The sequence below is a fragment of the Moschus berezovskii genome, chromosome 3 (assembly GCF_049115385.1).
Source record: "Moschus berezovskii isolate FMDL1 chromosome 3, NW_MosBer_1.0, whole genome shotgun sequence".
In the NCBI taxonomy this organism is placed as follows: domain Eukaryota; kingdom Metazoa; phylum Chordata; class Mammalia; order Artiodactyla; family Moschidae; genus Moschus; species Moschus berezovskii.
This window is the reverse complement of record NC_142462.1, coordinates 65,081,633-65,107,672: the sequence shown is the minus strand read 5'-3', so window position 1 is coordinate 65,107,672 and position 26,040 is coordinate 65,081,633. Positions and strand designations below refer to the sequence as shown.

The following is a 26,040-nucleotide window of genomic DNA, read 5'->3' as shown; positions in this document are numbered from 1 at the left end:
GAAGAATTGATACTTTTGAACTGTGGTATTGGAGAAGACTCCTGAGAACCAGTCAATCCTAAAGGAAATCAGTCCTGAATATTCACTGGAAGGAGTGATGCTGAAGCTGAAACTCTAATAATTTGGCCACCTGATGCAAAGAACTGCCTCATTTGAAAAGACCCTGATGCTGGGAAAGATTGAAGGCAGGATGAGAAGGGGATGACAGAGGATGAAACGGTTGGATGGCATCACTGATTCAATGGATATGAGTTTGAGTAAGCTCCGGGAGTTGGTAATGGACAGGGAGGCCTGGTGTGCTGCAGTCCATGGGGTCACAAAGAGTCAGACACGACTGAGCAACTGAACAACAATTCCTGCTCCATCCTGATCCTGGTCATGACCTAGTACATAGCATTCATGAAGCATCTATCAAGTGTCTCTTATGCACCAGACACTGTTAGGGAAGCTAGAGACAAAACTGTCTTCAGGTCAGGATAAATACAACCCATGTTATTTCAGGCTCTTCTTCTGGGATGAGGGGGGAGAGACAGACTTGAAACAACTAAATCACCAATTCTTCAGTTATTATGGATGCATTAGGTTATCCAAGAAGTAAAAAGCCAAAGAATGAGACTGATGATGGGATGGGTGAGGCAGATAAGAGATTTCTTGAGAAAATGAGAGTTCAACTGAAGCGTAAAGATGGGTCAACTTGATTCAGAAAGGAACAGGAGAAAGTCGGTTCCAATAGAGTGAAGTAACACTGAGATGGGACCAGGTGGGTCAGCAGGGCATTATCATTCTACTTTGAGGGGAAAAAGAGCATTCTTCATTCCTGCAACTCTGTGCATCTTTACAAGGCTACAGTGTAAGCTGCGGTTAATAGAAAAGTTGTGAGCAAGTGGCATTTTCTAATGTGAAAGAAATTTAATTATAGTGCAAGAATAGTCGATACTCAACTAGGCTTTACCTAAAGTTCAAAGAAAGAAAAGCTACAGGCACTCATCAACTGTAGTAAGATTTTATTCTTCAAGTTGTCAAATTAATAGATACACCATCACACATCTGTTTTTTATATTGTGGCCTAAAATGGGGGGTGGGATGGACAGGTAGAGGCATTCGTTCCCAGAATAAACTTTAGAAACAGTCTATGGGGACTTTCCTGTGGTGGTCCAGTGGCTAAGACTCCACGATCTCAGTGCAGGAGGCCCAAGTTTGATCCCTGCTCAGGGACCTGGATCTCACAGGCCACAGCTGAGACCTAGTGCAGCCAAATATTAAAAATACCAACAAAGACGTCCTTCAAAATAGGGAACTGGGGAGTTTCTGGCAAAAGGAAAAAACAATGACTTCTGGGTACTTTCTTATGAAATCCCTAAGATACCTGGTTTTTCAGTTTGTGGGAATAGGAAGTAGCACCAGCATGCTTCTCATCACTACATGCTCAGTGCATTTATGCTCACCTCTATTATCTACCCTGTGGTTTGCCTGAGAAACTGCTCAATTATCCCAAAGTAAAAACATGGATGATCTTATCTTAGCAAGCAAACAGCTTGGGAATGACTGCAGTCCTCTGCTGAACAAGTCAAGCACCAAGCGATGGGGCCCAATGAAAACTGAGGCAAAACCACAGTCCCCCAGAGCCTGCCCTGTGATCTGAGAAGACTCAGCGTCCACCTTCTCATTCCCACAACTTCAGCTGCCACTCAGCTCCCATTCTCCATGCCTCTGCCTCCCCCTGCCTCGGCCTCTGTCCTTCAAATCTGCTCTTTACTCACGGCAAGCTGTCTTCTCCAGCATCACTGAGACCTTTTCCTGGCCTTCAAAAAACAGGAAGAATAGAATTGTGGGGAGAAAAGGAAAAGTGAACAGCTCAACTTTTATACCTTAAATAAGCCTGCCTGGAACCTGGATGATTTAGATGTGGAACAACCTGCTTAAATTTCAAATCTGAGCTAAGTCTTTCAGGTCTGGTCAGATATTCCAGACTCTCACCTTGCAGGACTCAAAGGGACTGATTCAGTTCTGCCTGACTGTGGAATGCCTCCAGCCCTGAAGCGGCCCCCTGACCCTTAACTCAAGATGGCTTGAACCTTCCCACCACTTTTTTTGTTCCCTTCTGTGGTGTTGATCTTGTGTGTCCCTCTTTGCCTTCTGTGAGTATTAATTTCTAATGTAAGCTCAACTGGAAGTATTCTGCAGCCATACTGCTTCCTTTGTGTATCTCCTCCACTTTTTTTCTCTTTGGGGTTTGCATTGATGAATTTTATATGTCAATCTGTGCCATGGGAGCTCAGGTATTTGGTTAAATGCTATCTTTGGAGTGCCAGTGTATTTCTGGATGAGAATTATGTGTGATTTGGTAGGCTAAGTGAAGCAGACTGTCCTCCCCAACACGGGTGGGCCTCACATAATCCGTTGAAGCTCCGAATACAAGAAAAGGTGGAGTAGGAAGAGTTTACTCTCTGCCTGTCATTCAGCTGAGATATCCACCTTCTCCTGCCTTCAGATTTTGACTGGAATTTATACAAACATCTCTCCTGGTTTTTAGGTCTTGGAACTCAGACTGGAACTATGTCACCAACTTTGAATCTTCAGCTTGCTAACTGCAGATTTTGGGACTTCTCAGCCTCCATAAACACATAAGACAATTCCTTACAATAAATCTACACACACACACACACACACACACACACACACACACTATTGGGTCTCCTTCTCTGGAGAAGCCTAATAGAGGATTCTAGTACAAAGACAACTTTCAGAACCTTCTATCTCTCCTAAGGAGCTTGCAACATCTACAGTCTTGTTCTCCAAAATATTTTGAAATCTATTTTCTTAAAGCATGGGTTGACTGTACTCTGTACACCTTTCTGGCTAATATGAATGCCCCAGAAAATGAGGTCACTTTCTCAGATCCTTCTCACTTCTCTATCACTAACCAGTTCATCCTTGTTGATCAGAATTCAGCTCAGAGTAGCAATTATCTCTGCCATACTCAGTGTTCTGAGAAATGGAGCTGTCATTAAGGCCGTCAAGAATTAAATACTTTGTCTTCAGCTGAATACATAGCCAGCTGATACCCTGTAATGTACTTATCCCTATTTTATTTTCCCTTGTTCAGATTTACAATTTTAATCAGCAAAGTATCATTTGTAACTTCCATCTGGCCAAGATGTGTGTACTGATATAACTGTAGGACTTCATGTTCCATTTATTTTACTTCCAACAAGTAAATAAAATTCATAGACTCCTGAATGTTTTTGCCTTTCGTATATGGAGCTACACCATCACACTGCTTTTAAACTGTTCGTTTGACCCCTATGTAGTAGGCAGAATAAATTGCTCCCCTCAAAGAAATCTACATCTTAATTCTCAGAACCTGTAAATATGTTATGTGAATAGATTACGTTAAAGAGATATTTTGGAAATGATTAAAATAAGGATGCTGAGCTGTGGAGATTATCCTGAATTATCTAGGTGGGACCCATGTAAACATAGAGGTCCTTACAAGTGAAAGCAGCTAGACAGAGTCAGAGATGTGGAGATGCTAAACTGCTGGCTTTAAAGATGAAGGAGGTGGGAATGTAGGTAGCCTCTAGAAGCTGTCAGAGACAAGAAAACAAATTATTCCCTAGACACTACACAAAGGAATGTTGCTCCATCCACACCCTGATTTTAGGCCAGTGAGAAGCCTTTTGGACTTCTGCCCTACAGAAACGTAACATAAGAAATTTGAGTTGCATTAATCCACTAAGTTTGCGGTAGTCGCTGTGGTACCAGCAGGAAACTAACAGGTCACAGCTTACCTAAAACATGACCTGATTTCACCATAGTTTGGTGATGCTATTCATGGTTTTCCCTTGTTGTTGTTATGGTTCCTGGGTAACTTTTTTACTACTAGTGCCACCTGGGAAGCTCAGTGAGTCACTAAACAGCAAGCTAATCCCATCTTCCTGGGGGCACTGATGGAAGTCAAGCCTCTTACCAGCATCTGTGCATGTGCTTCAATGTGTTCCATTGATCGGGGAGTCACTTTGTTTCTCACAAGTTTATGTTTCCCCATAATCACCCTCCACAAGGAGTGTCCCACATAACAAGTGAGGCAGGCTTCCCCTCCCCCTCTCCCACATCAGTGTCACCATCACTAATCCCCAGCACTGGCTCCGAGTCTCTCCTCTAGGTCACGAGCACAGGTCTTACGAGGTCCACGTTCCCTGGGTCTCTTGAGTCCTTCTATTCTGGCCCCAGTAAATAATTTCACCACCTCCCACAGAGACCCAGCATGATTTCTCTACCACCTCCTGAGCATCAGTAATCAACAGGGAACTGAGTCCACAGACAGAACACATCTCCCAGGGGCAATAACAAACAAAAATAGCTTCCTTATATTTAAAGATGGTTTTCATTATCTATGTTGCTCTTTTTGTGTCAGACTTTAACCTAACAAAGAATTATCTAGCCAGTAAAAGAGAAATATAGTAAAAATCACCAATTCCTCTGATAGGAGAATGAACTCTTCTTAGTTCGGTAATTGATATTGACAGAATTGATATTCTAGTCAAATTTGGATGTCTTGTTGGGACCTTCATCCTTTCTACTTCATACCACTTATTTTTCACCCTCAAGGAAGCCCTAATCATTGCAGCAGAATCCTAGGGCTCTGAGGGGTACAGTCTGAAAACTACTACAAGAAGCATTCTTTTTTCCAGGATGAGATGTGTTTTCATGGAGAGAAATCAGAAGATTGAAGCCTCTTTCACATTGAAACATTATCTCAGAAAAAAAATCAGAAGCATACTAACAGCCTATCAACAGGAGAAAAGATAAATTAACTATGATATACAAATATTCACTGGACTACTATACAACAGTAAAAAAGAATAAGAGCTATATCTAATAGCATGGAAAAATTAAAAAGTGTAATATTAATCAAAAAGAAGCACTCTACAGAATGACATTCAATATAATATTATATAAAGACTAAAAGATGAAAAAATTTTTTAAAGGTAAAAAATGATATGTTTTTATAGCTACAGAATAAAGGCATAGAAAACAGAAACAAATCTGATAGTGGAAACATATATGAAGGAAGTCAGTATATACAAGAGGGCCTATTTCTATAATGACAAATCTCTTAAAAGATCTAAAGTAAATATCTCCCATTGTTGAGATTTATTATGCTCTAGTCTAGTTTCTATGTTTAAAGCATTTCACAATAAAATAATGTAAAAAAGGTATCTTAACTATATTTTAGACCTATTTCAAAAATACAACACACACATATATGTATTCATGTGAAAAGAGGTTTCTCACAAAATAATTTTTTTAAAGTTTTGGATTCAGTGATAATGATGGAAACTTTTAAAAATAAAAATTAAAATGAGACTGGCATTTTATTATTTAAAAAAAAAAAAACTAGAGGAAAACAAGATGTGCTTCCCTCATAGCTCAGTCAGTAAAGAATCTGCCTGCAGTGCAGGAGACCCGGGTTTGATTCCTGGGTTGGGAAGATCCCCTGGAAAAGGAAATGGCAACCCACTGCAGTATTCTTGCCTGGAAAATCCCATGGACAGAGGAGCCTGGCAGGCTACCATCCATGGGGTCGCAAGAGTCAGACACAACTTAGCGACTAAACCAAAAAAAAAATTATGACAAAATCAACTTAGTAAGTAGTCACTTGCTATTAGGATAAAATATATAAAAAATGACAACACACTGAAAGCTTCACCCACTTTCAGAACACAAATCGATGGAAAACTTTTAAGGACAAAGGAGATAAACAAACAAGGATTATAGCAGGTCCCTGAAAATTTTAAATTTTGTTGAACATTAAAAGAAAAAAAAATCTACAGCAAGGAAAAAAGCATGCCATACACTACAACTTGTTGTGATCTGAATTAACAATTATTAGAATTTTCATTCTTTCCAGAAATAAAGTTTTAAGAGTCATACTTTTGTGTCTGACTATATAATAAACTTATTCTACTATACAAATACACAATGCTTCTGAGAAAAAAGTTTTTAAGTTTCCTTTTTAAATTGCTTCTGCTGACCTATGACTAGAAAATGTAAGTAATGGCTTTTGAGAGACATTGTTTCATCTGAGAGACCCAACACCTTACCTGGGTTGGTATAGAGCTGGCTTTCCACGGTCTTGCCAATGCACTGCAGTTTAACGGCCTGCAGGGCGTCATCCACGTGCACGATGGTTGGCAGACTGCCCAGGGTGTCCTGGACCAAGTTGGCCACCTCCCGGACGTCAAAGAGCTTCAACAGCTCCGAATACACAGCTGGGAAGGAGCTCAGAAACACAGCCTTTGAAAGAAGAAATTTAAGTCAATTCCCAGATATGCCCTGAGAAATCAGCTATAAAAATGTCAGTGAGTTTAAGACTGTGACAAATATTTTTAAATGGTAGGAAATAGAATATCAAATGCTTCTGGTACCTAAATCTAAAAAGACTAAAAGGGCAAAATTTAGGGGAAAAAGGTATACCAAAACAGAGCAATTTTTTAAAATATGCAAAGGTATAACATAGTAAAAACTGGGAAATCCTGTAAAACAACTGACATTAGCAAACTGATGGACAAACCCCCCACAGATTCAGCAGAAGGCAGCGTGATCAAATGGAAGGAATACTCAGCCAAGACCTGGATTGTAATTGTTTATGTTTCATTCTTTTTGGAGAAGCTTTCTGAAGTGCTCATTTAAATCTCATTTACCTTTAAGAAGCCAAACACATTAATTCCCTAAAACACTCAATTTATGATTAAAGAAAAAATATAGGACATCAGAAGGTATCAGAAGACCTAGATTATATGTAGGACTAGCTTGACTTCTAATCAACTCTGTGACCTTGGGCAAATTATTTTAATCCCCTAGGTTTCAGTTTCATCACCTGTAAAATGACAAGGTCATTAGAATAATCCCTCGGGTTATTTCAAGATCTAATGAAAATCCAAAACCATGTGTATTAAGAACAATATTGTTTACATAAATAAAGAAACCTGATCATTATTTTTTAAAAGAAAAAAAATAGATACTAACATCAAACCCTGAAGGGCATACTTTAAAAATTGGGCTAAGACTGTACATCAAAACGAACTCAGCCTTTTAAAATTCCACAAAAGGAGGGCAGTGGAAAGAAAAATTGATCAACCACCTGGTGGAGGAAGAGGCACATGTTTCTAATATGCTGAGATTCAACAGCTGTCAGATTTACCAATGAGATCTGACACCAGCAGAAAGTGGGTCAAGTCTACATGTGCTGATGATTCAAACACAGAATCGAATTCAAATTTGTGGACTTTGGTATCTAACTATATAGCAGTAGCAGAATTATGCTGAAGAGCCGAGACCTGTTTCTGATGTCAGAACCATCAGAATGCTCAAGGTGCTAGGGTCAACAGCTATGTTCTCCCTTTGACTTTTAGAAATTATAGATCTACTTGAATGCTTTTAAAATTAATAACCTGATATTTTTTGGTAAAGACTATATTTAGATAACCTTCATTTCACTCTGCAAAGAACTGAATCCTAAGATGAAGTTTAAAAAATTAAATGAGGCCAGCTTTCTGATCACTAAAAAGTCACCTATCTTGATGTTCCTCAGAAATCCCTTAATGTATGCATCAATTCTTTATTTACACCTCTTTATTTCAAAAAGATATTTGTGCCTGCAGTGTAAGATGCAATTATTAAAAAGGATAAAGAAAAAGGACCTTGTGATGAGGGCAGAAAGAGACTTGCACAGGTATCTAAGCTAAAGATTTTCACTGCAAATAAAAACATGATATTATTTTGATCTTCCTGGTATCCAAGACAAAAAGAGAAAAGATAATTAACAGGAATTCAGGGCACGGTCTCAGGGCTCAATGCCTTCCACCATTCTTCCTTTCTTGGGGTTCCCAGGGTAGTAGAGAGCTGTCCTTGGAATGGACTATAGACAGCTGAGTTAGCCTCTGTCTGCTCCCAAGGACAGAATTATTAGCAGGCTGGGCTTAGGCCAGGAGGACCAAATAAACCTCCTAGCAGTATCAGCTCTACAGAGCATCAGCCTACTGATCCAATTGGAAGGATTGCTGGGATGGCCTATTCTGCCTCCAGGAGACAGAATTTGCTGAGTTGTAACTCACATGGAAAACATCCAAAATGGAGCAAGGAAACTGGGACTTTTGTGTTTAAGGCAAGACTCTGGACCAATGGCTACCCTTGGCTCTGGACACTGTAGGCAGAGTTCCAAGATGATCTCCAAGAAATTTGTCCCCTGATGCTGTTCCCAGGCAGAAGTGTTCTCTGACACATGGTAGGGGAACTCAGAGATTTGAAGCATGAGAAAGATTTGATAAACTGTGCCTGGCTTTGAGGATCGGAGGGGCCATACACCAAGGAATGTGAGTGGTCTCTAGGAACTAAGAGCACCCAGCTCCTGCCCCACCTCTGGTTGACAGCCAGCAAGGAAATGGGACTTTCACTCATAAGGAAACTGATTCCTGTCCAAAGTCTGAAAGATCTAAAAGATGAATTCCTCCCGAGAGCCTCCAGATAAGCCGTCAATGCCAACCCCTTGCTTTTGGCTACAGGAGACCCTAAGCCAAAAATCCGACCACGTCTTTTGATCTATAGAATCTTACCTGATAAATGGGTGTCATCTAACACCATCATGGTCACTTGCTGTCCAGTGACAGAAACCTAACATATTGGATCAATCAGATTAGTGACACCTTCTATCTTAGAAGAGAGAGCTATGAAAGTGTGGGGTTCAAGGGGGACTTGGAATGGGAAGAATTGTTTAAAATTCTTCCTCCCAAAATATAGAGGGACAAAGTCCTCCTTGCTTAATGAAGAAAACTAACAACTTCTTTATATAAATTTTCTCTTAGCACCAAACTAAGAAACTATGTACATATTTTATATATTATCTCCTGATAAAAAGCTAACAGTCAAAAAAGAAGAATCAAATATGATTCTTTGAAGGTACAAAAGTTTCACTATTAAAAAAAATTATTTTAATATTTTAATTTTTCTTTGGCCATGCCCCAAGACATTGGGTATCTTACTTCCCCAACCAGGGATACAGCCCATACCCCCTGCATTGGAAGGTGAAGTCTTAACCACTGCATGTCCAGGGAAGTCCCAATTGCTTCACTATCCGGATAGAGGGGTAGAATTTAGAGAATTAAAAGCAGTTGGAGGTTAAATATAGAAAAGGAAGCTGCTCTATATCATGGCTGTACCTCAGAGCCCAAATCTCTCAGACAGACAGCTAGGATTCAGTGTAACACAACTAAGGTAAAAGAATGTTTCTCTAACTTTAAAGAAGAAAAAAAACATCTCATGTGTCCATAGCAAGACAGTCTCATTTGAGAAACCACGACTTAAGGTTACTCTTGAGAGTAGCAGAATATTTTTCAGTTAAGAATTAGGTACGTTATATCCTTGATAGAGGTTTTCTTTTTTTTTTTTAAGAAACATTTCAAAATGAAAACTGAAATTTTCAACAGTTGTTATAAAATAGTGAACTTATGAGAATTTTGATCTAAAGGAATATATGGTTAACCTGTTGGAATATCCTTTTCAAATATCACCAGCAGATAAATAAGGTTTGATTAGTTGGCAACTTGAGATTGAGATCTCTGGCAAGTCTCCTAAAGTTCAGTGATTGTACCATTGGCAAGAGAAGCCAAAATGATATGAAAAGAGCCTGTATCCTTACCCAGGGGCTTCCCCAGTGGCTCAGTGGTAAAAGAATCTACCTGCAATTCAGGAGACACGGGTCTATCCCTGAGTTGGGAAGATCCCCTGGAGAAGGAAATGGTAACCCACTCCAGTATTGTTGCCCGGAAAATCCCATGGACAGAGCAGCCTAGTAGGCTATAGTCTGTGCGGTCACAGAAGAGTCGGGCATGACTTAGTGACTAAACAACAACATCCTTACCCGGACGGAAGATAAGTCAACCTCTGCAAAGAAGAAAGTAACAAGAACAGCTCCCAAACAGTCAGAAAAATATGGCATTATTATTGGAGGGGGGTTGTACATTTCTAGTGTTTTGCCTTTATATATAATGTCTTCCAAATGGCAAACGACACCAAGTTACAACAATACTCCTAGGGATCTAGTCTCCTAATATCCCTTTTTGTATCCAAATTCACAGTGATTGTTAAGTCTCAGGTCTCCAGGGGAGAGTAATAAAGAAGTTGCTTCTCCATCTGACAGGTTTTTAAATCAAGTTTATTAGAATGAAAAAGGTACAAGAAGTATTAAGAAAGTGTAGAGAAAGATATTCAGAATGATCTTTCAGCACAATGACCTCTCAGCACACTATCTGAAAAGTAGATAGATCCTGTTCTTAAACAAAACATGAGAGCTACTCCTGATAATATACTTTGGCAGCAACTGCTGAGCACTGGTGATAGAAAATAACTCCCAGGATGATTAGGGTCAACTGAAAACAAAACAACATGCAGTTTAGCTGAGACCAGTACAATGAGCCTCAAGGGCATGGATTAAAATGCAGCAGGAGGGAATTCTCTGGCAGTCCAGTGGTTAGGACTCACCAGTCTCATTGCTGGGATTGGGTTCCATCCCTGGTTGGGGAACTGCTCACACAGTATTTCAAAAAAAAAGGCAGGCTTGGGGAAACAACTGCAGCAGATGGTTGTTTTTGTTGCTCAAAACAACACTCTCTATGACCCCATGGACTGCAGCACATCAGACTTCTCTGTCCTCCACTATCTTCTGGAGTTTGCTCAAACTCATGTCCATTGAGCCAGTGATGCCACCCAACCCTCTCATCCTCTGTCGCCCCCTTCTCCTCCTGCCCTCAGTCTTGCCCAAATCAGGGTCTTTTCCAATGAGTCAGCTCTTCACATCAGGTGGCCAAAAGATTGGAACTTCAGCATCAGTCCTTCCAGGAGCAGACTAGCTAGAGAAAAATTCCTCCCCACAGGTGACATCGACAGGGTGTCTCCAGTCATCACTGTGAGTCCTAGAAACTGGAACAGAGGCCGATGCAAACCAACAGGCTCTCCATTCAGGGTGATAACAGTCCAAAGAATGACATTACCTAACTTTTGCTCTGTTGGTGCTCAGAAGCTGGGGGACTTTTTAAAAGGCTATTCCAAGTCAGTTAAGCTACAAATATAACTGGAGCTATGAAATGCTGATGGAGAAAATATTCACTTAGGTGGCTATGTAAAAATAAATAAATTGGACTCATATTTTCCTCTATTCAGCAGAGATGAAAAAACAATTACCTGTGATTGAGATAATGCTCCAGATCCTTTGCTTTCTTGTGAAAGAAAAAAACGAACTGACATGAGCAGTTCCTGAATACAGCAGCGAAATTCCTCCTCATTCTGTCCTCCGGTGGCAAGGGAAAACAGCCTTCGAGACTGAACAATATACTTAAAAATATATTCTTGGGCCTTAAAACAAAATTTTTAAAATGTTAGTTTCAAAGAAAATCAAAGGTATTTATTTAACAATGACACAACACAAAACTATAGTACAACATTAGACTTTTAAACTATTGATTTCAGTACTAAGGCCCTGTGTGATTTTTGAACAGTATTTACTCATAGCAAAAGAGTTGTTTTTCTCTAATACCTAATGAGAGGAAATGTATAGATAATTTTTAAATTCTATGTAAATCTTAAAGAGGTATGAACATTAAATGTTTTTGATCCTCAGATGATTTTTTTAAATATAATTAACAAAGATACAGTGGTCTATTTTTCAAAAATAATTCTGCTTTGCTGGTAGGTTCTCTTGCCAATTGCATTTTACCTTCAATCAGCCCCAAATGACAAATTTATAATGAGTAAAATGCTTGTTTTTTAGAATGTACACCTGTTTACTTTTATCTACTGACATCAAATACTATGTACTCAATTACAGAAATCAAAAGGCTGCCAAGGCTGTTAATGCACAATCCTCTTAAGAATCTATTGACAGACGGGAGGGAGGTAGGAGAGGGGCTCGGGAAGTGGGGACACATGCATATCTGTGGCCAATTCATGATGATGTATGGCAAAGTAATTGCCCTCCAATTAAAATCAATTTATTAATTTAAAAAAGAATCTATTGGTAGATGCTTTACAAACATGTTGCAAGAAAGGTATCAACATCTTCATATACACAGAGCTTGTAGGGCCCAGAGATATGGGCAGTGTTAAACCACGAGACCCCATAAAACCTCAGGTTTCCTCATCATGATTCCTGCTAAGCCATCCTCCAGGCAAGAATACTGGATTGGGTTGCCATGCCCTCCTCCAGGGGATCTTCCCAACCAAGGGTTCAAAGCCAGGTCTCCCACATTGCAGGTGGATTCTTTGCCATCTGAGACACCAGGGAAGCCCACGAATACTGGAGTGGGTAATCTATCCCTTCTCCAGGGGATCTTCCAAACCCAGGAATTGAACCAGGGTCTCCTGCATTGCACACAGATTCTTTACCAGCAGACCTACCAGGGAAGCCCTTAAAATGTAAGACAAATGGTTCTCAGATGGTCTCTGTCAGAGTGGTAGAAGCAAGAACAGGGAACTTCTAAGCTTAACTGCTCATCTGCAGTCTTGTCTTCTCAACCCTTCCCTTCTAGATTTCAAGTGTTCAGAGCCTGGAGGAGTAAGGATTTAATGCCAGGGAGGTTCCAGTGGGCGAGTCTGGCAAAGTTCTTTTCAAATCTCATCATCTCTGGAGCAGCCACAAACAGATTAAGATCTTTGAATTGGAATGTGAGTGATACATCATCAGCAATTACTGTCTGTGCAGAGGAAACCAATTAGCGTAGGCATCACCACGCAGCAGCACTGTTGGGCTATAATGTGCTATCCACAGCATGTCATTACCTTCAACACCTCCTGGATGTGCTCTTGTCTCTCTGCTTCTGTGATCCGGTCCACATACCACTTGAGTACTTTGATGAGATCTCTAAAATACAGGGGAAATGTGCAGAAGGTAGAGTTGGTCTCATTCTCAATTAGAAGCCAACAAATCAAATGCTTATTTTTATCACAAGGAGGCATCATTTTCCATCAGTTCTCATATTTCTGTCAAACTGTTATAATATGATAATTTTACAAAGTCTGCATATCAACATCATTACTCCTATTTTGAAGCTGAAGAGAGAAACAACATTTCCTCCCAGAGAGATTCCTTTGAATCTGGACATATTCCATGAGCCCTGCTGCTTCTGGTCATGCTTCCAGCGGGTGAACAAAAATATCAGAAGAAAAGACTATGGCCAGGGGAGTGTCTGAATCTGACTGCCATGGTCAATCTTGGACAACTGCTAATTAGGATTTCCTTCCCAGTGAAATCCTAATTTGGATGAAATATTCAGCTGGAGGCAAAAGGAGTTGTGGGGAAGGATGAAGATACCACCTCCTCATTTCAAATCACACCCCATGGACTTAACAAGCCAATTCTCTGACCTGTGAGAAGAATGAGGCTTACCATCAGAGCATGCCCTAGTAATTTCCAGAAAAGCCAAGTTTTATTTTTTCCAAGTAATTTCTAGAAGTTTTATTGTTTTAAGAAACAAAAATTGAATTAACCTCCACGCCTCAAATTCACAAGATTGCAGTCATGTGACCTTTAACACCAGCCAGTTCTTGGTGTCTAGAAAACAGCAATTTAAAAAAATTTTCTCTGTCCAAGGAGAATTCATGGTTGTTCCAGTCGGTAGATGCTGATGGGAACACTACTTTTGAGGATGAGTGGTCATGATTCTGGCCCAAGAAGATTCCATGGGCCTTATTTGTCTTATTAGAACTGATTCGCTGCATTCCTGGCTAATCTGAAGTTTAGAAATTACATCACTGTTTTCTAGTTTCCAGTAACAGTGTCAGTTGGAATGGTGACCGCTCACACCAGGGCCCAAACTGTTAGGTCAAGGGCAAAACTATCCTTGCTCAAACATTTCACCCTCTGAAAAACTCATGTCGATAGAAGGTCAAGTCTTGCAAAAATGAATCCATTCACTTAAACATCAGAGGTGTAAATCTTACCAGGCTATGGAAGCAAACAGCCAAAGGAACTGTATGAAATGCTCACCTGATTACCTTATCTTTCATACAGCACACAGATGGGGGAAAAGCGCAAAGCCCTGATTCCATGCCCCTTTAACACACCTCTGGGAATAGATGAGTGCGTGCACATGCCCATAGGTGTTTAGTATATAAGATAAAAACATTGGCAGCTGCTGTATAACATAGGGAGCTCAGCTTGGTGCTCTGTGATGACCTAAAGGGGTGGGGCGGGAGGCTAGGGAGAGGATTTATGTATACATACAGTTGATTCACGCTGTTGTACAGCAGAAACTAATACAACATTGAAAAGCAATTATCCCCTAATTTAAAAGAAAAATTATAAACTAAAAAAAAAAACTGGCAGAATAGCAATGACAGCAGCGGAATGGGGAGATGGAACTTTGGGGTACATTTCAGGGCTGTATTGAAGCAGGCCCATGACCAGCAAGATGTCACCCACAGGACAGAAAGAGGGGAGTTGCTATTTTCCAGGCTACATGTAGGCAGGTACCAGCCACAGCATGTCATTATTCATTCACTTTTAGTCTTGCTCGCCTTATCTGAGCTGATGAGAAAGGAGCAGCAGTTAAAATGGCAGCTGGTAACAAAGGATAGAGTCTAATAACTGAACTCCTTGCATCCACGGGCCAGCTCTTCACACGATCAACACAAAGCTTAGCGTCTGGCATGCAGGAGGCACTCAATACATATTAACAAATGAATGAACAAAGGACTTTAAAATGGTATGGTGGCAAAGGCTGTTTTCCCATTATATTTCTTTCTAAAAGACATCTAGAATTACCAAGGAGTGTGATGATTAAATGGGGCTCTTGACTGGTCAAAATGAAATAACCAGGTATTTTAGACTAGAGAAGATCAAGTGAAACAGAGGCAAGAAGAAAACATTATATTTTCGGTTTCAGGACTAGAACTCAGGAAGTTCTCCCCCCGCCCCTTCCCCCAACCTTTTAAAATCAAAATAAGTTTCAGCCATCAAAAAAGATGTGTGAAAAAGGAAGATAGTGTCTCAAGAGACACTTGAGTAGCTGTGCTTCATTTCTTCCTACATTCTCTTTTACATTTTCCTATGTAACTGGTTCTGCTTTAAAAAGTTCTAAAGAAACTGTTTCTAAACCAATTACAAGATAAAGGACCTTACCTGTACGCAAGTGCCCCAGCAAAATGACTCTCAATATAAGTGTCCATTACAGGTTTAAAATGATGAAATTTGCTATCTTGCAGCAAATTGATTATGTGAACCTAAAACAAAACAAAACAAAACAAAACAGAGTTTTACAAAACTGAATGCAAACCAAGACTTTTTTGGCAGGGGGAGTGGGAAGGTTTCTTTTTTCTTCTTTTTAATTTTTTTTGTTTGTTTTTTTGTTGCTGTTTTTCTTTTTTTAGGATTTGGGAAGGTTTCATTTCAAGTGAGCTCATTCTATTAAGTGCACATTCCTAAAACAGTCTTATGAAAGTCAAGATTTAAAGACAAAATTAAGGTATAAAGTTAATTTAAACTCACCAATGAATCAAACACTTTAGACCCATATTTTTGGGAATTTTCATCTAAAATTCCAAATAAGGTATCCAGTGTATCTTGCAGGAACTGTTAAATAAAGAAATAAAAGCATAAATAAAATATCCTCTGTCTTTCCCCTCTAAATATTCTTTATCCCACAAATTTCTAAGAGAAGGATAGGATGCATTTACCTTTACTATCTCAGAGCCATCAATTTCTTTTAACTTAGAGAGACAGCCTGTGATCTTGTCTGGGTGGGTTCTCCATTTCAAAAGATCAAGCATATCACCTGTCCAAATAGAAAAGGAAGATTAGTTGCCTAGATAGAGAACAGGCTTTCACAGGAAAGTGTTCTAACTGGTAAACACTGAATTCTTAAATATGTTGCCACCTGGTCACCGAAACTGCAGGCTCCCCCAGACTCCAACTAACCCTCTAAGATGGCATTTATTACAGTGTATTCTCTTTCTCCCTTCCCAGTGCTCTTGACTGACAAACTCTTGCTTATCCTTCAGTTCTTAGGCTACTTGTATTTGCCCAAAGACTGTAAACTCCAAGAAAAAAAAACCACGTTGAGTTTGGCCCTAACTTAGTGCCAGCACTGGAAGAGAGTAGGCACAGAGCAGGCAGTTGGTAAATACTGGCTGGAGAATTTTCTGCCTCCTCCAATTAAACTGGGAGATTCTTGAGGGCTATGAACCCACTTGATTAATTTTTCTGCTCCCAAGACATAGCACTCTGCCAAGCAACCAATTCCATTTGGCAATGAAGGTCTTCTTGACAATGTGACCCAAACCTGTCATGACTAGAAGGTTCCTGCACATTGATGCCAAGCCATGCCATGCCAAGTTGCTTCAATTGGGTCTGACTCTTTGCAACATATGGACTGTAGTCCATCAGGCTCCTCTGGCCATGGAATTCTCTAGGCAAGAATACTGGATTGGGTTATCATACCCTCCTCCAGAAGATCTTCCTGACCCAGGGATTGAACCTGTGCCTCTTGCATTGGCAGATGGGTTTTAACCACTGAGACACCTGGGAAACTATACAATGATGACAAATCCAGTCAACTGTCAGACCATCAAATGAGCGCTTGGACCTGAGAGGGCCAACTCCTGGACTCCGTGATCATCTTCCACCCTAGACTCTGGGCAAGAGCAGGTCCCAGATCTTCAATTCCCTTTTCTTTCTGACCTGACAACATGTGAGCCCTGTGTCCAGCAGAGTCCATAGGGAACCTCTTGGGAATAAATCCTTTCCAACTCCTTCCTGGGCAGAAGTTCCTGCACATGGTGCCCATCTTCACTGGTCTCCAAAGGGAACAAGGAGTCCGTGGCATCGGAGGCCAACGACAGCAGTAACAACTGACAAGGCTCATGGAAGCAGGACGTCCCCAGGGCAGAGGAACCTGGCAGGGCTATTCTCCTGGTGCCCAGTGGGGCTGAGACAATACAGAAGCCACAAGAGAAGCCAGGAGGGGTTTGGGGTTTTCTGCTTCAAAGCACTTGTTTCAGGAGAAACTTGAATGGGACTTGCCAAGAGGCAAGAAAGACCAAAAAATACAAACACCAACCACAACAACAAATAATCCAAAAAAATCAAGGAAGTGTTATGATAAGAAAGAAAATATGACGTAGAAGTAAATATCCCCAGGTCAGGAACATCCCCTGGAGAAGGAAATGGCTACCCACTCAGTACCCTTGCCTGGAGAATCCTATGGACAGAGGAGCCTGGTGGGCTATAGTCCATAGAGTCGCAGAGTTGGAAACAATGGAACATCTAACACACACAGTGAATAAAGAGAAAAAACATAAGAATCTCAAGAGGAAATAGAAGCAACCTCCACCAAAGCCAGTTTCAAGGGAAAAACTTCACAAAGGAACCAAAAGTAGGAAACTTAGCACTAAATAGGAATATTTTTCTATAACAAATATGGGGAAGAGGAGGAGGAGGATTTAGAATTAGAAAAATGAGGAAATTTTTCAAAAACTGACATTGAAAAAGAAATTTATGATTATTTTCATAGCAGAAAACCCTGAAAATGTTGAACATTCACGTCTAACTCAGATGCCCTGGAGGTATGATTGAAACATTTTAAAATATGATTGGTTATATTTAGATGAGAGATTCTACAAGGTGAGACCAGCTGACCAAAGAAAGTTCTCCAGGATTCTCCTGGTCTGCTTGCTGCCCCACTCCGACTTCCCGCCTCTAGCTTCAGGATGCCTGCCTCCTTCCCTGGCAGCCCCTCTTTTACAATTTGCCCTGCCATTCACTTCCCACTTGCCCTCCCATCCAGCTCTGTCCCCTCCTTCTCTCTCCCTGCCCTTTAGAATGAGGCCTTTGCAGGAGCGTTCAACGTGAGGGGTGGACCCTGTGCTGAGGAAGGAGGAGGCTCTACAGGCTGCAAAGTGGCATCAGTAGAGGACAAGGAATAGGACTGTCATCAGCAAAGCCAGATAGCAGATGACAGCGGTCCGGGATGGGGCTGTTCATCTTTCCTGCAAGAAGTCTGAGGAATTGTTAGACTGCTCCCAATGGAGCCAAAAGGAGAATAAAGTGTTATACTTTGTCCATCTGGACACAATTAATCATGTATGTCATGTACTCAGAATCAAGTCAAAATTATCATCTCTTAGGTCTTTATTAGTCATTTGAAGATACATCAGTTGCAAATTTGCAGCTAGGACCTATTACTGAAAATGAGAATTTTATACATTTCATTCATTATACAGATCATGCCTGATCTGCCAAGAGCTATAAAATAGGTGGATGACCTGATCCCTATTTTTTTTTTTAAACCACAATCTTAGGAAGAGATTGAATAAACCACCTATTATTGGGGGGAGAAGGGGATATGGAGCAGTCGGTATTGGCACAAATGTTAGACTGAATTAAAGCATTGTTTTCATTTTTTCTTAACGTTTTAAAAAGTTGTTTTTAACAGACCAAGGAAGCTAACAAACAAATAAAGTGATTCCTTTTCTGATCCCCACTTTTAAGAAACTAAAAATATTTCCTTGATCTGGCAATCACAGACGTCCAGTCCAGCCAGTGCACTAGCCTCACTATGCTATCTAAGAATGATAGAACACAGAGCGTGTGTGTTCTGGAACACACAGAACGTGTGTAGACAGACACACTTTAGAAATCCTGAAATGCAAATCTGCTCTAGGAAACTGTCCTAGAGACCACATCACTTAATAAATGCCCAATTGTAATGGAAATGGGATTTGTATATTTTCCAAGTCGAGTAAAATGAATACAAAAAAATTTAATTCCAATTTGGAAGTGGATTACTTCTAAGCAGAGACATGTGTCTAGCATGTAAATTTCAGAAAAAAGAACTTCCTTCCTTCCTCTGTCCCATGTCTTTAAACACACTATTCATTTCCTGCCTCATTTTGAGCTGTCCAACACTGACAAGGTTAATCAAAGCCACAAAGGTAATCAAGCACTTATTAGTCTTCAATAATGTGTCAAGCGTTGCTTTCTATATAGCGAGATGTTTAATTTAATGACTTCGTGAATAGTTTATTTACTTGAAAAACGTTCTCTGCTTTTACAGAGCAGCAGCTTCTAGTTATCAGGATTTGTTCCCCTCTGTCTTATGTTCACAATTCTAATACCCTAAACCCTAGAACTAGAGATAATTAAGCAGGCAGGGCCAAATGTTGTCATGGCAGAGAATCTATTGTTAGGTTTATATCTTTGGAAGAATAATGGCCCCCAAAGATGTCCATATTCTAATCCATGGATTTATCTTAACTACAAGAGTTTTACAGGTGTGATTAAGTTAAATATTTTTTAAATGGGGTATTATCCTGGATGATTTGGTGGAAGCATTCTCATCACAGGGGTCCTTAAAAGATGGAAGATGATCAGAGTCAGAGAGATCTGAATATGCTTTGTTGCTGTCTTGGAAGGTGGAGAAAGGGGCCTGTAGCCAGGGAATACAGGTGGTTCCTAAGAGCTAGAAAATGTAAGTAAAGGGATTCCCTCCTAGAGATTTCAAGAGGGAACGTGGCCCTGTTGACACCTTGATTTTAGCCCAGGGAATAAGATTGCAGACTTTCAACCTCTGTTTTTTTTTTTTTCTTTTTGCAGCTTGAGGCAGTTGTAAAATAACTTAATGTAGCTTTTTGCAACTGTGTATTCTATAGTATTTTTTTCATTTGGTGATATTTTAACTGTTCATGTTTATGGCATTGTGCTTTGTACCATTTATCAAATTTAGAAAAAAATAAAATTTTTTTTAAAATTAAAAATAAAATAAAAGACTCTGAAAAAAAAATTACTGTTGTTTTAAGCCAATAAGTTTACAGTAATTACTATAGCAGTAACTGACAACTAATACTGGCTGAAAATAATCTAATGGAGGCAGAGAGTTAAATATGAACCAGATTCTTTATAGACACACAACTCATCCATAAATGATGAATGACAATATCACCTAAGGGAGTCAATAACATTGATTTTATTATTTTCACAACCTCTGTGGGGTTAGACTCTCCTCACACACACACAAAAAAAAATGCCCGAGATTTGGTAAATGCTGTATAGTCATTACAGAATTCTGCCAATGAAGGTTTTATTTAAGTAAGATCATTAACCATTGAATACTGATAGTCTGGTATAATGACCCAACTTGGCAATAGCTCCTTTCAATCAAATTTACTAAAGATAAATTACATAGTTTATTTTTTAAAATATGTCTCCAAAAATACCTCTGGAAGGGGAGAAATGAAACCTAATATAAATGTAAAAAAATAATTTGCCAAGGTCCTACATAAATATAGTAGCACTGTTTAACAAATTGGATGGTATCATTAAAAGTGGTCATTATAATAATGCCAAAATTTGCTTCTTTTATTCCACGTTCTGAGAAAAGATATGTATTCCTTACTATATGACACAGAAGAAAGAAATAATAACACTTTAAAAAGTTTAAGCACAGGAGCATTTTTTGCATAACAAAAAAAGCCCTGACTTACTATAGTCTGACTTCAGATTTTTGACTTTACAAGGGTGCAAAAGTGATATGAAATCATTTAGAAACTGTATTTTGATTTTTGAGTTCTGATTTTTTCCTGGGTTAACTACATGCAGTACAACAGCCTCCTATGATGCTGAGCATTGAGCCTCAGATCCCAGACAGCCAAGTGGTCATGAAGGTAAAGAAGCAATATGGTTATTAATACAACCATACAGTTTTTCACTCTCAATACAGTATCCAATAAGTTATGTGAGACATTCAACATTTTATTATAAAATAGGCTCTGTGTTAGATAATTTTGTCCAATTGTAAGCTACTGTAAGTGTTCTGAGCCTGTTTAGTGTAGGCTGGGCTAAGCTGTATGACATAGAAGAAGAACTTCTTTTCTTAGATGTTTTGTGGTGGTGGTGTGTGCATGCTCAGTCATGTCTGACTCTTTGCAACCCTATGGACTGTAGCCCACCACGTTCCTCTGTCCATGGAATTCTCCAGGCAAGAATACTGGAGTGAGTTGCCAGTTCCTGCTCTAAGGATCTTCCTGATTTAGGAATCTAGCCTGCATCTCCAGCATCTCCAGCATTGCAGGCAGATTCTTTGCCGTCTGAGCCACCTGGGAAGCCCCATGATGCTTTGTAGGTTAGGTGTAATAAATGCTTATTCTACTTATCTTATTCAAGTTACCATGGGCTTATCAAAAGAATGCAATCCAATCCTAAAGTCAAGGAAGAGACATACCTTATTATAGAGTGATTGTCTTCAACAGAATGAAACTAATTTTATTATATGGCATTCAGGATGCATGCTTTCCAGAAGCCTTACATGGCAACCATAAAGAATTCAAAAAATATTTAATTTACTTCCTTCATTACAGACAATGCTTTCAGAACAATTTGCCAAGGAGAAGAGCTTGCTTTATTAATCATAACTTTCTAAACAATCACTGACATAAAAAGTAAATCTAGAATAGAAAAGTAATATCCATCTAATTAAACAGAAGACAGCATTTACTCTGAAGCCTGCAATTAGCACAGTTTATAAAGCAAGAGAGATTAAGGTGGTGGTAATCTTCGCCTTTTTTTTTTTTTAAGCAGCTGGGTTTTGATGGTTTATTTGAGGACTTGAGTATTGGGTTCCAATACTAGGATAATTCTGTAGTCTCACTGAGTCACAATTACTTTTATTTTATTAAAAAACCACAAACAGAAGGATCAAAAACAATTTTTCTAGTGCAAAGTTCTTAAATATAAAACTGATGTTTACAGAATATCCAACTAAAATTCACATGAGTACTTAAACAGGGGCTTTCAAATAAAACAGTATTATACATTACCGTTTTGTGTGAGTTTTGTGGAACAGAGAAAAGATGTTATCCAAAAAGACTCCTTTGTGGCCTTCATGGCTTGATTATTATTCCCAAGGAGAATGCCCTTGGAAAAAGGAAGTTTGAGGTAGCGGGTAGTATCCTGAAGATTTGTGTTTTCTTCACACTGTAAAAAAATATTTTAAAAAATGGAAGGGGGAGAGGTAAGAGACCTCTTGAGAATTATTAAGCATAATATCCATTTCTAGTTTTTAAGAACTGGGAAAGATTCCAAATATCATTACAAACAGAATTTGGCTTTTAAGTAAAATGCAACAGAAATGTCTAAAAGGAATAACTCACTTATTTTAGACGCAGACCCATTTGGGTTTGAATTCTGTCTCTGTTACTTCCCACACAAGTAACTGTATCAAGTTATTCAGCCTCTTATGATCTCCGTTTTCTATCTCTATGACCTCACTGTGCTGCCATACAAATTAGATTACATGAGGCCTTTACGTAGAGCTTGATACATTGGAAGTGCTCAAGAAATCATACTGCAGTGACCATAGCATTTTTAAAAATCTTTTAACTGGAGGATAATTGCTTTACAATGTTGTGTTGGTTTCTGTCACACAACACGAATCAACCATAACTCTCTCTATATATATACCTCTCTCTCTCTACACACACACATATCCCCTCCATCTTGAGCCTCCCTCCCACCACCACCCCTCATCCCACAACCATAGCATTTTTAAAAAGTGCTTAAATTCTTCCCACATCTCCTCTGAGGTAGATATTAAACAACTCCTTACTTTGAAAACAGGCAGTTAAAGGACTCTGTATTTCATGATAATCTAATAATCCCACTATGGTGAGAAATCCCTACAGAAAATGTCAGTCAACAAATGTAAAAGAAATTATAGGTTTTAAAAACATAGTTTCATATTCCTAGTGTAATTCTTTCTTTAGTCAAGGGTTGTCGCTAAATGCTAAAATCAGCAGGAAAATTGTTGATGAGCAAATGAACATTCAGTACTACCACACAGATTCCCTTCTACTGGCAAGGAGACAAATAAAACTGCATGTGGGGGGATTGGGCTGTCGGCTCTCTGATGCAGGGCAACGCAAAACAACACATCATTCTTGCAATGCATTCCTCCCAAAGCTGTGCAGCTTGAATGGATGACACCGACAGATTCACCTTCTACTTCCCAGAAAACACAAAGGACAGAGCAACATGCTGAATGCTATGGGGAAGCAACCAGACAAAGCCAGTAGCGGCACTTTCTGTAGGATGCCTGTCTTTGACTCCTCAAGTCAAGTTTTGTGGGGGGGAAAAAAAAAGGATTACTCTAGATTAAATAATACTTAAGAGATATGTATGCAGATGACACCACCCTTACGGCAGAAAGTGAAGAGGAACTCAAAGGCCTCTTGATGAAAGTGAAAGAGGAGAGTGAAAAGTTTGGCTTGAAGCTCAACATTCAGAAAACGAAGATCATGGCATCTGGTCCCATCACTTCATGGGAAATAGATGGGGAAACAGTGGAAACAGTGTCAGACTTTACTTTTTTGGGCTCCAAAATCACTGCAGATACTGACTGTCGCCAGGAAATTAAAAGACGCTTACTCCTTGGAAGGAAAGTTATGACCAACCTAGATAGCATATTAAAAAGCAGAGACATTACTTTGCCAACCAAGGTCCGTCTAGTCAAGGCTATGGTTTCTCCAGTGGTCATGTATGGATGTGAGAGTTGGACTGTGAAGAAAGCTGAGCACCGAAGAATTGATGCTTTTGAACTGTGGTGCTGGAGAAGACTCTTGAGAGTCCCTTGGACTGCAAGGAGATCCAACCAGTCCATTCTAAAGGAGATCAACCCTGGGTGTTCATTGGAAGGACTGATGCTAAAGCTGAAACTCCAATACTCTGGCCACCTCATGCGACGAGTTGACTCACTGGAAAAGATTCTGATGCTGGGAGGGATTGGGGGTGGAGGAGACGGGGAGACAGAGAATGAGATGGCTGGATGGCATCACCAACTCGATGGACATGAGTTTGAGTGAACTCCAGGAGTTGGTGATGGTCAAGGAGGCCTGGCGTGCTGTGATTCATGGGGTCGCAAAGAGTTGGACACGACTGAGTGACTGAACTGAACTGAAGAGATATGTAAGAGCCAGATACAGTATAATGGTCCTAGATTTGGACAAACTTGCTGAAAAGGATTTTCTTTGGGAATTGATACATTGATTAAGTTCTAGATGAGACAAAAAAAAATTAATGATTGGAAAATTCATTAACTGGCAAACGTAAATTAAAAAAAAAAATAAGGTCCTATTGTATAGCACAGGAAACTATACTCAATATCTTGCAATAAACCATAATGGAGAAGAATATTAAAAAAAAATGTCTATTACATGTGTATCACTGAGTTACTTTGCTGTATAGCAAAGACTGGCACAACACTGCAAATAATACTTCAATAAAAAAATAAAAAATATATATAATGAAGCAACTGAGATATCCTTCAGTACATGAATAGATAAATGTGGTACATTCAGAAACCAGAATACCATTTTAGTGCTAAAAATAAATGAGCTACCAAGCCATGAAAAGACATGGAGGAAACAATGCATATCACTAAGTGAAAGAAGCCAATCTGAAAAGTCTACAAACTCCATGATTCCAGCTATGTAATATTCTAGAAAGTGCAGAACTATGAAGACAGTTAAAAAAAAAAATTAGTGGTTTCCAGGGGTTGGGAGTAGGTGAAAGGATGAACAGACAGACCACAGAAGATTTTTCTAGGGCAGTATGATATTATGATGATGGATACGTGTTACTATACATTTGTCCAAACCCACAGAATACACAAAAACAAGAGTGAAACCCAGGGTTTCCCTGGTGACTCAGTGGTATAGAATCCATCTGGCAAAGCAGGAAACATGAGTTCGATTCCCTGATCTGGGAAGATCCCATATGCTATGGAGCAATTAAGCCTGTGTACCATAACAATTGAGCCTGTGTTCTAGAGCCCAGAAGCCACAGCTACTGAGCCCACATGCCTCAGCTACTGAAGCCTGTGCGCCCTAGAGCCTGTGCTCTGCAACAAGAGAAGCCACCACAATGAGAAGCCTGAGCACCACAACTAGAGACTGTCCCTCACTCTCTGTGAGTACAGAGAAGCCTGCACAGCAACAAAGACCCAGCACAGCCAAAAATCAAGAAAAATAAGATTATATATAAGAGTGAACCCTAGTAAACTATGGGCTTTGGGTAATGATGACGTGTCAGTGCAGATTCAACCTTGGTTAAAATAAATATGCACCATTCTAGTGAATGATGCTGACAATAGAGGAAGCTACACATATGCCGGGACAGAGGGTGGAAGGGAAGTCTCTATCCTTTACTCCCAACTTTATTGTATACTAAGGAAAAGACTCTGATGCTGGGAAAGGTTGGGGGCGGGAGGAGAAGGGGACGACGGAGAATGAGATGGCTGGATGGCATCACCGACTCTGTGGACATGAGTTTGAGTGAACTCCGGGAGTTGGTGATGGACAGGGAGGCCTGGCGTGCTGTGATTCATGGGGTCGCGGAGAGTCAGACACGACTGAGCGACTGAACTGAACTGAACTGAACTGAAGCTACTCTCGTGGCTCAGAGGTTAATGCGTCTGCCTCCAATGCGGGCGACCTGGGTTCGATCCCTGGGCCGGGAAGATCCCCTGGAGAAGGAAATGGTAACCCACTCCAGTATTCTTGCCTGGAGAATCCCATGGACAGAGAAACCTAGTAGGCTACAGTCCATGGGGTCGCAAAGAGTCGGACACGACTGAGCGACTTCACTTCACTTCAAGCTATTCTTTTAAAAGTTGACTAAAATAAATAACATCATTTGGGTAAAAAAAAAAACTTCATACAGAAAAACCTCCAGAAAGATATACCCTAAGGGGTGAATAGTTAACATCATCTGAATAATCAGAATATGGTATTTTTATTTTTGTTTATCTATATACTGTTTCTGTAATGAAGGTGACTTTAAATTAAAATTTTGAGGAAAATATATTGTAACAGATATAGAATTGGTATAGCTTACCTTATTTTGAGTATAAAATTGGGAACTTTATTTTTTTAAATGTATATATTTATTTTTAAGGCTAGTATCTCAGGAATAGGTAGGAAATTAAGCATAGAACCTCT

General features: G+C 39.7%; 1 protein-coding gene across 4 annotated transcripts in view; it reads right to left on the bottom strand.

Moving 5' to 3' along the window:
• Positions 1-26,040, bottom strand: part of DOCK4 (dedicator of cytokinesis 4) — a 488,437-nt gene that overhangs the window by 139,277 nt on the left and 323,120 nt on the right. For all 4 annotated transcript variants that reach the window (XM_055420853.2, XM_055420851.2, XM_055420852.2 and 1 more), the window contains exons 17-23: positions 21,865-22,021; positions 15,730-15,827; positions 15,542-15,625; positions 15,176-15,276; positions 12,835-12,916; positions 11,242-11,412; positions 6,108-6,300 (exon numbers count right to left, since the gene is read on the bottom strand). In XM_055420853.2, coding sequence (XP_055276828.1) covers positions 6,108-6,300; positions 11,242-11,412; positions 12,835-12,916; positions 15,176-15,276; positions 15,542-15,625; positions 15,730-15,827; positions 21,865-22,021 — 886 coding nt within the window. The remainder of the gene's footprint in view (positions 1-6,107; positions 6,301-11,241; positions 11,413-12,834; positions 12,917-15,175; positions 15,277-15,541; positions 15,626-15,729; positions 15,828-21,864; positions 22,022-26,040) is intronic.